Genomic DNA, 14723 nt, shown 5'->3' with positions numbered 1-14723 from the left:
TACTCCAACATGTCTAGCTGCAGTCTGAATAATATACTGAACACTGGCAGGGTGTTGGGGATAGAAAAGAACATGCTGACATTCTGCTTGTCTGTCTTGCTATACAGTAAGGACAGTGTCCCATCACTCGAACCTGCATATGTGACCGGTTTCAGGAAACTAGCCGTATGTCACGGATCACTACTTCACAGGAGAGCCATTTGAATGTGAACTTCTTTTTTTTCTTTTTTATCAAAATATGTTTTTTGGAAGAAATGCCTTCTCGTACATGTGAACTTTCATGTGCATTAATAACAAACTTGTATGCCATCTGTAAATACGAATGACATTTTTAAATTACGAGCCTAGTTGGTTAAGCCAATGAGTGGGTAATGAGTGGGCTGGACATGCCGAGAGATGAGTTTGGATTGGTCTACCATATAGCAAGCTTCTGTCTATTTGAGCAGGTCAGTATGTCAAGGGAATCCTGTCTAACACACTTTTTAAAAATATCATGCAGTAAAACTGCATAACTGTTTTGAAATCAGTTGAATTCGAGTATGATAGCTAAGGAGATGGAGAAAACACCTGTCTCCGGATTACATCTTCAAATTAAGGGCAACCATGGCATCCGACAGGAGATCCATCCATGAATGATGTGTATGGGTAAGATAGTCTAGCTAGCTACATTTTTAGATATTACACATTTCAAATTTTGACAGAAAGTGGTTTCATTTAAAGTTACTGTACTGTTAGCTCGCTAGCTAACGTTACGTGTATGATCTTATTATTCATATCTCAGATATAACCTGAGCTAACCTGAGCTAACCTGTTTGGTTAGCTACCTGCCGATTCATGCAGGGTAGTAATGTCATGTGTTGGGATTATGGTTCACTGTTTACCTAGCTAGCTAGCTACATGTCTTAATAAAAGACTCCACTATGCAAGTAACCACTTCGGGTGCGTTTGTAAATTCAGTCTGGTCATCTACTCAGATTTCAGAGCACTCTCGTCTGAGTGTGTCAGAGAGAAGAATAGCTGAATTTACGAATAATCAACACCCGTTGAATATCGGCAAAAAAGCATAATTAAATTCTTGCCAGCAGCACAGTTACAGTCACCAACGATCTGGATAACATAACAGCCTAACCAGCTCTGCTAGGGCAAGTAATGTTCAGTGTTCTCTTATTTGTGTCTGGAAGTAGCTAGCAAGTTAGCTTGGGTGCTTGACGGCTGTTGTTAGTACAGAACGCTCAGTCAACCCTTAAAGAGATGGGTGGGAATAAAGCTTCAGAGGGTGTGAACGATGGGTGTAGACAAATAAGGGCTCTCCAATAGTAATAATCAAATCAAATCAAATACACATTTTATTGGTCACATACACGTGTGTAGCAGATGTTATTGCGGAAGGCTTGTGCTTCCAGTTCCGACAGTGCAGCAATATCTACAGTAACCAGTAGTATCTCACAATTTCACAACAAATACCTAATACACACAAATCTAAGTAAAGGAATGGAATTAAGAATGTATGGATGAGCAATGTCAGAGAGGCATAGACTACATACAGTAGATAGTACAGAATACAGTATATGCATATGAGATGAGTAATGCAAGATATGTAAACACTATTAAAGTACAATTATTATTACAAATCAGCCAGGCTAGATAATATCTCTTTATAAAATTATCTGCCAAAATTGTTGCAACACCTATTACTAGCCTGTTCAACCTCTCTTTCGTATCGTCTGAGATTCCCATAGATTGGAAAGCTGCCGCGGTCATAAAGGGGGAGACACTCTAGACCCAAACTGCTACAGACCTATATCTATCCTACCCTACCTTTCTAAGGTCTTCGAAAGCCAAGTTAACAAACAGATCAACGACCATTTCGAAGCTCACCGTACCTTCTCCGCTATGAAATCTGGTTTCAGAGCTGGTCATGGGTGCACCTTAGCCATGCTCAAGGTCCTAAACGATATCAAAACCGCCATCGATACGATACATTAATGCGCAGCCGTATTCATCGACCTAGCCAAGACTTTCGACTCTGTCAATCACCACATTCTTATCGGCAGACTCAACAGCCTTGGTATCTCAAATGATTGCCTCCACCAACTACTTCTCTGATCAAGTTCAGTGTGTCAAATCGGAGGGCCTGTTGTCTGGACTTCTGGCAGTTTTTATGGGGGTGTCACAGGGCTCAATTCTCGGGCTGACTCTCTTCTCTGGATACATCAATGAGGTCGCTCTTGCTGCTGGTGAGTCTCTGATCCACCTCTACGCAGACGACACCATTCTGTATACTTCCGGCCCTTCTTTGGACACTGTGTTAACAGTACACTGTGTTAACAGGACACTGTGTTAACAGCAAGCTTCAATGCCATACAACTCTCCTTCCGTGGCATCCAATTGCTCTTAAATACAAGTAAAACTAAATGCATGCTCTTCAACCGATCGCTACCTGCACCTACCCGCCTGTCCAACATCACTACTCTGGACGGCTCTGACTTAGAATACGTGGACAACTACAAATACTTAGGTGTCTGGTTAGACTGTAAACTCTCCTTCCAGACCCATATCAAACATCTCCAATCCAAAGTTAAATCTAGAATTGGCTTCCTATTTCGCAACAAAGCATCCTTCACTCATGCTGCAAAAATACCCTTGTAAAACTGACCATCCTACCAATCCTCGACTTTGGCGATGTCATTTACAAAATAGCCTCCAATACTCTACTCAACAAATTGGATGCAGTCTATCACAGTGCAATCCGTTTTGTCACCAAAGCCCCATATACTACCCACCATTGCGACCTGTACACTCTCGCTGGCTGGCCCTCGCTTCATACTCGTCGCCAAACCCACTGGCTCCATGTCATCTACAAGACCCTGCTAGGTAAAGTCCCCCCTTATCTCAGCTCGCTGGTCACCATAGCATCTCCCACCTGTAGCACACGCTCCAGCAGGTATATCTCTCTAGTCACCCCCAAAACCAATTCTTTCTTTGGCCGCCTCTCCTTCCAGTTCTCTGCTGCCAATGACTGGAACGAACTACAAAAATCTCTGAAACTGGAAACACTTATCTCCCTCACTAGCTTTAAGCACCAACTGTCAGAGCAGCTCACAGATTACTGCACCTGTACATAGCCCACCTATAATTTAGCCCAAACAACAACCTCTTTCCCAACTGTATTTAATTTATTTATTTATTTTGCTCCTTTGCACCCCATTATTTTTATTTCTACTTTGCACATTCTTCCATTGCAAAACTACCATTCCAGTGTTTTACTTGCTATATTGTATTTACTTTGCCACCATGGCCTTTTTGCCTTTACCTCCCTTCTCACCTCATTTGCTCACATTGTATATAGACTTGTTTATACTGAATTATTGACTGTATGTTTGTTTTACTCCATGTGTAACTCTGTGTCGTTGTATCTGTTGAACTGCTTTGCTTTATCTTGGCCAGGTCGCAATTGTAAATGAGAACTTGTTCTCAACTTGCCTACCTGGTTAAATAAAGGTAAAATAAAATATATATATATTTTTTAAATCGAACTCAATCAGCATGACAGAGTGATCTCCAGCCTTATCCTCGTCAACACACCTGTGTTAACAAGAGAATCACTGACATGATGTCAGCTGGTCCATTTGTGGCTTGGCTGAAATGCAGTGGAAATGTTTTTAGGGGATTCAGTTAATTTGCATGGCAAAGAGGGACTTTGCAATTAATTGCAATTCATCTGATTACTCTTCATAATATTCTGGAGTATATGCAAATTGTCACCATACAAACTGAGGCAGCAGACTTTGTTCAAATTAATATTTGTGTCACTTTCAAAACTTCTGGCCACGACTGTAGTGTATGATTTACCATTTTGAGTCTCTACTTTTATCCAATATAAAACACACAATTTCAGATATTGCTACATAAGACTGATTTGAGCCGGTCGAAATCGCTCCACTATTTCCTGGTTGCTAAAATTCTAATAGTTTGACTAATTTCAGTTTGTGGCAAAACAAGCACTCTATAGTGTAGAGAATCATTTTACCATCTAAACTTGGGTGATTTAAAAAAAAAAAAAAAAATTTAAACCACTAAAAATATAGTATTTTCAGCTAAATGAAGCTGGTGTACAAAAACGAAAGTAAAAGACACAAAAATTAAACTTATGATTGGAAGAATAGAAATAGCGCATATAGAAATTATACACCACGTCTTAGACTTGCTTTCAATGAGAATGACATATCTATAACTCACATTTCTATGGGCATTTGCTCAGGTCAGCCAAAAAGTTACATATTGCAGCTTTAATGCTCCCCTCACATACAGACAACAAATACAATCCCCTCGCATGCAATGAAGTGTGCCAAAAAGCATGGAATGACCAATTGAAACTGACAAGAGAGGCCTTTGACCATGTCGTAGGCAAATGTATGCAGCCGGTTGAGCTGAGGGCCTGTCAGGGCAGAGCAAGAGTGAACTAATCAGTACCTCCTGAGGACATACTTTTCCGGCTGGGCTGGGGCCCACGCCAGGTCTGTCCTTCCCAGCATGCCAGCTAATAAGATGCATGAAATTATATGATTAACCATCTGCATTCTTCAGCTGGGAGCCAGGGATCAGCCTGGATACAGCACTCAATCCTTCCAAAGAAGCTGGACTCATGCTCCAGAATACATGGAATGTAGAATTATTACTAATCTTTTTGTGGAAGGTAATAAGTAACCCACAGACCACCTCACGTACTCAACATCATCGAGATATGTCGAGTTTCCTTGTAGGCCTATTTGGTGGGGAAACTGTGAAGCCAGCTGTATAGCCAATTGCCTGTTTCTGTTTATTAAAGAATGTGAAACAATGTTGTGTCTGTTTTCTGCTTTTCATTAAATCATGTTCTTTATATAACCTAAAATAAACGTGTTCATATGTGACTCGTTTCAGGAAACTATGCGTATGTCGTGCACCACTACTTCATAGGAGAAGTACATACATAGTTACCACCATGTACGTACTATTGTCAGGTGTAGTGAAAACAACAGTGAGGTGTAGTGGTACTGACCCGCATTGCCTTGAGTGGGGGGCCTCTGCTGACCCCCGCTCCTGTGTAAGGAGGCCTGAGGGGGGGAGAGCATCCCGCTGTCACTCAGAGAGGCTGCGGCCTGAGCCAGGGCCTGGCTGCTCATGGATCCTCCTGGGTTGTAGGACATGGTATTCTGGTTGGAGACTGGCACTGCCACATGCATGGGGAAGTTCTGCTGGGGCAGCGCTGTGGGCTACAGGAGGGAAACACAGAGACATGAAGAGAATCAAAGACCTGGCGCTGGGCTGAGGGTCACACTGGGAAGGAAATGGCAGAGATGGCATCTGTGATGGTGCCACATCAATCACATTGGTATGGTTAACAGAGCAGTCCTATTAACTGATGGCAATGTTCCAAGTCTATGTTTATTGGATGCTGACATACGCCTGTATAATATATAAATACTAATGTATAAAATGTACAGGTGACCACTATATTTCTGTAAATACACAAAACAATAACTTTGCTATTTAAAAAACTTTACAGATCAAAACATGCACAATAGCAAGTGTCTTGTACCAGGTGTTCAGACTTGCATTGTAATAGTCAGCACTGCAGATCATCAACGTTTCTTCTTTTTATCCGTCTAATTGTGTTATTTCCCAAAATATACCGTTGAGGTCGGAAGTTTACATACACTTAGGTTGGAGTCATTAAAACTCGTTTTTCAACCGCTCCACATATTTCTTGTTAACAAACTATAGTTTTCACAAGTCGGTTAGGACGTCTACTTTGTGCATGACACAGGTAATTTTTCCAACAATTGTTTACAGACAGATTATTTAACTTATAATTCACTGTATCATAATTCCAGAAATGGCTTTAGAAGCTACTGATAGGGTAATTGACATCATTTGAGTCTATTGGAGGTGTATCTGTGGATTTATTTCAAGGCCTACCTTTAAACTCAGTGCCTCTTTGCTTGACATCCTGGGAAAATCAAAAGAAATCAGCCAAAGAATTGTTGACCTCCACAAGTCTGGTTCATCCTTGGAGCAATTTCCAAATGCCTGAAGGTACCACGTTCATTTGTACAAGCAATAGTACGCAAGTATAAACACCATGGGACCACGCAGCCATCATACCGCTCAGGAAGGAGAAGCATTCTGTCTCCTAGAGATGAGCGTACTTTGGTGCGAAAAGTGCAAATCAATCCCAGAACAACAGCAATGGACCTTGTGAAGATGCTGGAGGAAAGAGGTACAAAAGTATCTATATCCACAGTAAAACAAATCTTATATCGAGATAACCTGAAAGGCTGCTCAGCAAGGAAGAAGTCACTGCTCCAAAACCGCCATAAAAAACCCAGACCGGTTTGGAACTGCACATGGGGACAAAGATCATACTTTTTCGAGAAATTTCCTCTGGTCTGATGAAACAAAAATGACCATAATGGCCATGAAGACCATCGTTATGTTTGGAGGAAATAGGGGGATGCTTGCAGTCCGAAGAACAACATCCCAAGCGTGAAGCACGGGGGTGGCAGCATCATGTTGTGGGGGTGCTTTGCTGCAGGAGGCACTTCACAAAATAGATGGCATCATGAGGGAGAAAAATGATGTGGATATATTGAAGAAACATCTCAAGGCATCAGTCAGGAAGTTAAAGCTTGGTCACAAATGAGTCTACCAAATCGACAATGACTTTGAAAGTTGTGGCAAAATGGCTTAAGGACAACAAAGTCAAGGTATTGGAGTGGCCATCACAAAGCCCTGACCACAAAGTCCTGACCTCAATCCCATAGAAAATTTGTGGGCAGAACTGAAAAAGCGTGTGCGAGCAAGGAGGCCTACAAACCTGACTCAGTTACACCAGCTCTGTCAGGAGGAATTCAAAAACTTATTGTGGGAGGCTTGTGGAAGGCTACCCAAAATGTTTGACCCAAGTTAAACAATTTAAAGGCAATGCTACCAAATAATAATTAAGTGTAAGGAAACTTCTGACCCACTGGGAATGTGATGAAAGAAATAAAAGCTGAAATAAATCATTCTCTCTACTATTATTCAGACATTTCACATTCTTAAAGTAAAGGGGTGATTCTAACTGACCCAAGACAATGAATTTTTACTAGGATTTAATGTCAGGAATTGTGAAAAACTGAGTTTAAATATATTTGGCTAAAGTGTATGTAAACTTCCGACTTGCATTTTGGATCAAAACTTCATGTCAGTGCAGTGCAGTGCTGACAATCCAAATAGTTTGTGAGAGTAACTGGTGACAGTGAGACCACTCCATTCACAGCATAGTCCAGTGAGGCAGTCAGTTAGTGATATTATTAGTGTGTTAATTGCAAACAATGGTGCTCTCCATGTCAGAATTAGAGAGAAAACAACAGTTGAAGCACTATACTTTATGCAGGATTCTATGATTGCCACCCGCAATAAGATCACTATTGTCTTAAGGTAAAGCTCTGTGTAATTCCAGGGTACTTTGGTCACCTCCAGTCTGATAGTAGCTTGATGAAAGAGTGGAAAATAAACAGTGATAGTCCACTGATGTTGTGATTTGGCGAATACTTGAATTGCCCACGTGAATGGAGGACCCACCAAGATGAGAAACCAGGAGAGATCATACAATGAGCAAAGGGGAGGGAAGATAAATAAAATGAATCAAAAATTATCCCCCCCTTCGCCAAATGATCCAGGCACTGAAAGAGATTCAATTTCTCAATCTGCTTGGGGGTGAAAATTGGGTTTTGGGAAAAAAGACATAAATCACCAAAGCTACAGAACCAGTCAATATTTAAGCCAGTGGAGGAATCTTCCTCTTTTTTTCAGGGGGAAATGTGTCTTTTATAATAAAGAAGCTTCTCCTCCACAATAACAAAAATGCACTTTCCTTTTCTTATAGTTTTCAATATGATCTTCCCAATAGAGCTTTAAAAAGGTTCAACCTGTCATAACAATGTGATCTTATCAGGGTGTGCCAAAATATAAGTTGCAGAACAAATCAACAAAATAAACAAATACACTTCCAATGAACAGAAAAAAGGTTATGCTTGAATAGTCCATGTTTGCTTATAGTAGTTGACAGAGGTTGCAGGGTGGGATAATTAAAAAAAGAAGAAAAAGTCAAACCAAAAGGAGGTCAAAATCCTTTGTGCCACAAAGCCAAGCAGCAAAATCATTGCATTTACTTACGATTTTATGATTTCTCATCATATTATCAAACTCCTCATTAATTTTTTTATACTTTTCTTCTGTGTGAGGGGTGAGGACATATGAGGCATCAGGGTCCGGGCTATCACAGCCTCTGTGTTCTTTCTTGTTTAGCGCCTGTAGTGAACATCAACATAAAAACAGGAATCAACACAAAATGGCAGGAGAGGGAAAAAGTACTTACACCACAGCGCTTGTACATTAAATCACTCTCTTCGCTTAGTTTGCCGAAACGGTCGTCCATGAGGGGGCTGTGCCCAAAACAGTCATCTGGATCAGGACTGGCACACAGGTCATTATGGCCTTTGTTTCTTAATTTCTGAAATAAAATTGCACAATTCACACATACAATATATACTGCAGGATACTCAGTCTACTACCACATGACTCTCTGTCTAGGTAGGTTACAATACACCTCTACAAACCTGTTCCCATAACAAAACATGAACAAAAATACTAACATAAGTAAAAGGCATCATTCAAGTCAAGACACTAATTAATTGAATACATATGACAGATATTCAATGACTTGTAATACATCAATTATAATACACCTTCCTTCACGTGTACATTTATAAATAATCAAAAAATATTTGAATTAATTTGTTACTTTTTGGCTTGCCAGTGTGCTGGTATGAGCAGGGAACTGGATGAATACTGTCTTCCTATGCAATGGTTAACAATGATAGGCAAATTGAAATGTCAATCCTTATCCTTTCATCCTTTAGAGACCATCACAGAATAAACTAAATATTTCTCTGCACTCTTCCCCCTGCACTCTCTCTCTTTCTCTTCTCAACCTCTACCCAACCCCCCTTCTCTCTCTCTCTCGCTCTTTCTCTTCTCAACCTCTACCCAACCCCCCTTCTCTCTCTCTCTCTATCTTCCCACTCTCTTGCTGCATGTGTGTGTTTCAATGCATATTTCATTATCTCTCAGTTATCATAAGCCACCCAGCTGGAAGACACCCCGGTATAAGAGGATCCAACAGAGCAGCAGTTTAAAACATTGCAGACTTTAATTCAGCATGGCTGCCACTCATGGGATTTTATCAATGTTAAGTAATGTAGGAAATAAAATGGATTACTATACTGTATGTGGTCAAATACGCTTATTAGAGCATGAAATGGAGTGATTATTGTAAGAGTAAAGAGCACACAGTATGGTGTGATATAGCTTCATTTGACCTCTTAAAAAGACTGCACACTATCAAATTAACTAAATAAAAAGAGTGAAACTGTGTTGTGCTTGTTATAACTTTCTATCAAAGGAGCAGTTCTCTCCGCTTTGTTAAAACTGTGAATGATGGTGGTAACGAGAACCCATGACAGCACGTGACAGCATGTGATATCAAGCCAGTCAGAGAACATCAAGTTTGATTTATATATGTGCTGTTCAGGTTCCCCTATCAGGCTGGTGCAGGCCCAGAGCGGTGACCTACCCTGTCTTTGGGCTGCCTCTTAACCCGGATGTCTACAGCAGTCACTGACTCCTCTGGATGGAGGGGTCACAGTGTGAGGGAGAGGAGTAGGACTCAAAGGCACTAATGAGCCCTTCGTCTCTGCCTCCATCTCCATTATCCTGGAGGTGCAGGAGGTAACGCTGGTGTGTGTGTGTGGGTGTTCATGGGCGTTGCAGCAGCAGCTGGTATCTGCTGACAGCTCTCTGACAGTACAGTGGTGTTTGGGCTGATCTCTATCTAACAACATGTCTTACCCAGCCCTGCTTACAGTAACTAGGTCGTTCCACGAAAAGAGTGCCTTTTGCAACCTTTTTTTATTTTAAGTATTGTGCACCAATACTGAATATTGCATTTTCAAAGCCTGTTATATTAAATTAAGTGCCCTTTAATATAGACCACATGGTGAATTCAATAAATGTGATTTTTTTTTATGAATAAAGGAATTTAAGATTACATCTTCAACCCTAATATGGTCGACCCTGTTACTATATTTGGCAATTAATAGACACTTACTATAGTAATTTGAGATGGGAAAACATGTTTTTTTCTATGAAGTTGAACATGTGCTATTTATGACAGAATGTTAACATTTTGTGAAATCTAAAGTTTTTTGCCACTCCTATTTACACTTCTTAAAAGGCGCCGATTTGGTGGAAGGACCCTGATCCCAACATGCTGACAAGCTCTGTATGACACACTACTGTCGGATTTCCTAGGATTGAAATATGAAACTTTACTGGTTTTCAATGATTTCCTACTATACAATGTGCGTGTCTACCAAGGCACAGTTTACTTTAACTTTTACAAATGTACCAGTACTGAATCAAACTACAGCTATTGTATGCAGTAATCATGTGCCTATGAACCAGAGATATACTGTTAGCACTGAGGCGGTGTGTGCCCTAGTAGGAAGTCCACTGTGTGAAGCTCACCCTGATCAAACATAAATAACATAAGCATGTCTACATCTGATAAACTTCCCAGTAAAGCAATAAAAACAATCAAGCATCCCATAAAATTGCAAAAAAATAGCCCACATTAAAATATGTAGGCTAAGAAACAAAGTTCATGAAATCAATAACTTGCTAGTAACAGATGGCATTCATATACTAACTATATCTGAAACTCACTTATATAATACCTTTGATGATACAGTGGTAGCAATACATGGTTATAACATCTACAGAAAAGCTTAGAGAGGATCTCATGTTAAATACTGTTGAAGTAATATGGCTTTAGGTTCATCTGCTTCACCTAAAGCCTTGTGGGAACCTGCTATAGACCACCAAGTGTTAACTATCAGTATCTGAATAATATGTGTGAAAAGCTTGATAATGTACGTGAAATCAACAGCGAGCTTTGGAACACATTCAATGACATTTTAGGGAAAATGGCAAACTCAGCTCCATCATTCATTGAATCAGATGGCTCATAAATTTAAAAAACACTGATTTTGCCAACTACTTTAATGATTTTTTCAATTTTCAAGATGAACAAACTCAGGCATGACATGCCATCAACAAACGCTGACACTTCACATGAAAGTATAACTGACCAAATTATGAAAGACAAGCATTGTAAATTTGAATTCCATAAAGTGAATGTGGAAGAGATTAAAATAATTGTTGTCTATTAACAATGACAAGCCACCAGGGTCTGACAACTTGGATGGAAAATTACTGAGGATAATAGCGGACGATATTGCCACTCCTATTTGCCATATCTTCAATCTAAGCCTAATAGAAAGTGTGTCACCCAGACCTAGAGGGAAGCAAAAGTCATCCCACTACCCAAGAATAGTAAACCTCCCTTTACTGGCTCAAATAGCCGACCAATCAGCCTGATACCAACCCTTAGTAAACTTTTGGATAAAATTGTGTTTGACCAGATACAATACTATTTTACAGTAAACAAATTGACAACAGACTTTCAGCGCACTTATAGGAAAGGACATTCAACAAGCACATCACTTACACAAATGACTGATGATTGGCTGAGAAAAATTGGTGATCAAAAGATTGTGGGGGCTCTTTTGTTGACTTCAGTGAGGCTTTTCAGTGAGGCTTTTGACATTATTGATCATAGTCTGCTGCTGGAAAAACGTATGTGTTAGGCTTTACACCTCCTGCTATATTGTGGATAAAGAGTTACCTGTCTAACATAACACAGAGGGTGTTCTTTAATGGAAGCCTCTCCAACACAATCCAGGTAGAATCAGGAAATCCCCAGGGCAGATGTCTAGGCCCCTTACTTTTTAAAATTTTTGAGTAAAGCCAGTGTATCTACTGTATGCATGCGGATGACACAACACTATACCAGTCAGCTACTACAGCGAACTGAAATGACTGCAACACTTAACAAAGAGCTGCAGTTAGTTTCACAATGGGTGGCAAACAATAAGTTCGACCTAAATATTTAAAAAAAACTAAAAGCATTGTATTTGGGACAAACCATTCACTAAACCCTAAACCTCAACTAAATCCTGTAATGAATAATGTGGAAATTGAGCAAGTTTAGGTGACTAAACTGCTTGGAGTAACCCTGGATTGTAAACTGTCATGGTCAAAACATACAACAGTAGCTAAGATGGGGAGAAGTCTGTCCATAATAAAGCGCTGCTCTGCCTTCTTAACTTCTTGGTGACAGGGGGCAGTATTTTCACGTCCGGATGAAATGCATGCCCAAATTCATGCATTTCATGATGCTACTCATCCCCAGAAGATAATATATGCATATTATTAGTAGATTTGGATAGAAAACACTCTGAAGTTTCTAAAACTGTTTGAATCATGTCTGTGAGTATAACATAACTTATTTAGCAGGCGAAACCCAGAGGACAAACCATTCAGATTTTTTTGTTTGTTGAGGTCACTCTCTTTTCAATGGGTTTTCATTGGGAATCCAGATTTCTAAGGGACATTCTTGCAGGTCCTATCACTCCCACTGGATGTCAACGGTCTTTAGAAATTGATTGAGGTTATTCCTTTGTAATGAAGAAGTACAGCCATCTTGAACAAGGAGTGTACAAGAAGTGTACTGTTCGATAGAGGTGCGTGACCAGAAAGTATGCTTCAGTTTGTTTTCTTCCTGTATTGAACATAGATCATCCCGTCTTCAATTTTATCGATTATTTACGTTACAAAATAAGTTGTGTTACAAATGTAGTTTGAAATGTTTTGACAAAGTTTACAGGTAACTTTTGAGATATTTTGTAGTCACGTTGAGCCAGTTGGAACCGGTGTTTTTCTGGATCAAATGCGCCAAATAAATGGGCATTTTGGATATATATCGACGGAATTAATCGAACAAAAGGACCATTTGTGATGTTTATGGGACTTATTGGAGTGCCAACAAAAGAAGCTTGTCAAAGGTAAGGCATGAATTATATTTTTATTTCTGCGTTTTGTGTCGCTACTGCAGGGTTGAAATATGGTTTCTCTCTTTGTTTACTATGGTGCTATCCTCAGATAATAGCATTGTTTGCTTTCGACGAAAAGCCTTTTTGAAATCTGACATGTTGGCTGGATTCACAACAAGTGTAGATTTAATTTGCTATCTTGCATGCGTGATTTAATGAAAGTTTGATTTTTATAGTAATTTATTTGAATTTTACGCTCTGCGTTTTCCCTGGATTTCGGCCAGGTAACTTTTGAGATATTTTGTAGTCACGCTAGCGTCCCACATATCCCAAAGAGGTTTTAACAACACTATCAACAAAGGTCTTAGTTTTGTCCCACCTGGACCACTGTTCAGTTGTGTGGTCAGGTGGCACAAAGAGGGACTTAGGAAAATTACAATTGGCTCAGAACAGGGCAGCATGGCTGGCCCTTAAATGTACAGAGAGCTAACATTAATAATATGCATGTCAGTCTCTCATGGCTCACAGTGGAGGAGAGATTGACTTGTTTTTGTAAGAAGTGTTGACAAGCTGAATGCACCAAGCTGTCTGTTTAAACTACTAGCACACAGCCATGCATACCCCACAAGACATGCCACCAGAGGTCTCTTTACAATCGACAACTATAGAACAGACTATGGGGGTGCACAATACTACATAGAGCCATGGCTACATGGAACTCTATTCCACATCAGGTAAATGATTTAAGCAGTAGAGTCAGAAGAATAAAAATATTAAAATACACTTTATGGAACAGCAGGGTCTGTGAAGTGGCACACACACAGGTATAGACACACGCATAAGCACACACACACTAGCACACACGTAATATTGTTATATTGTAGATATGTAGTGGTGTAATAATGTTATATGATGTACTGTTTTACCTTTTGTTTTATGTGTGATGTAAGTGCCTTAATGTGTTTGGACCCCAGTAAGAGTAGCTGCTGCCTTAATAATACAAATACAAACTATACACTCTACTCTAGCTTAAACACTTGATGAAACAGTGTATGAGCTAAAATCTGAAGCAGGGGAACTCTGAAAAGCACCTAAATCATATCAGTCATATCTGTCTGATAATGTTACTGGAGAGAGACAGATGAATGATACACAACATGTGTAAATGTGCATTTAGATCCACTAGTGTTTGGTGTGGTACAGAGCCGGGGCATTCTTCTCATTCAAAGAAAACGCCTTCCTGGTTCATTTCCTGTTTACTGAGGCTGCTCTTCAGTTAGGCTCCTGTTAAGGCTATGTTTACCAGGGAAACTATGCACTTTCTCCGCCAGACTGCCACAGATCTGATCAGGACCTGCAAATTAAAGTCCAAACCTGCTCATTATGGGAATAGCTGGGTTGGGCTGGCCGGCCATGGCTATGTGAGATGGGCAGGGCCGCAGGCAGCACTTCCATCCAGCCGCACCCTCTGCCCCTGGCCCCGTGCCCTGCTAGCCACTCAGGGAGGGGCCAGAGTGGAAACATCCAGTGCCAGGGACACTCAGCACTCAGAACAAACCATGGAACATATTGCACTGAGACTAAACAGCACAAAGCCCAACAGTGAGTGCTCATATCTAGGTAATTCATTTCACAAGTCAATATTGACCTCCGTGATCTAAGATGAATTGAAATTAAACATTA

The 14723-nt window shown here is 40.2% G+C and overlaps 1 protein-coding gene across 9 annotated transcripts in view; it reads right to left on the bottom strand.

Moving 5' to 3' along the window:
- Positions 1-14723, bottom strand: part of mef2aa (myocyte enhancer factor 2aa) — a 122919-nt gene that overhangs the window by 21763 nt on the left and 86433 nt on the right. For 6 of the 9 annotated variants that reach the window (XM_042323153.1, XM_024423536.2, XM_024423538.2 and 3 more), the window contains 2 exons: positions 8203-8337; positions 5042-5255 (listed from right to left, as the gene is read on the bottom strand). In XM_042323153.1, the coding sequence (XP_042179087.1) occupies positions 5042-5255; positions 8203-8337 (349 nt within the window). Of the gene's footprint in view, positions 1-5041; positions 5256-8202; positions 8338-8404; positions 8540-14723 lie in introns of all 9 variants that reach the window. The other 3 variants (XM_024423537.2, XM_024423541.2, XM_024423543.2) reach the window with 1 other exon arrangement.

This window comes from Oncorhynchus tshawytscha, linkage group LG06 (assembly GCF_018296145.1).
Source record: "Oncorhynchus tshawytscha isolate Ot180627B linkage group LG06, Otsh_v2.0, whole genome shotgun sequence".
Lineage (NCBI taxonomy): Eukaryota > Metazoa > Chordata > Actinopteri > Salmoniformes > Salmonidae > Oncorhynchus > Oncorhynchus tshawytscha.
This window is presented reverse-complemented; position numbering and strand designations above follow the sequence as displayed.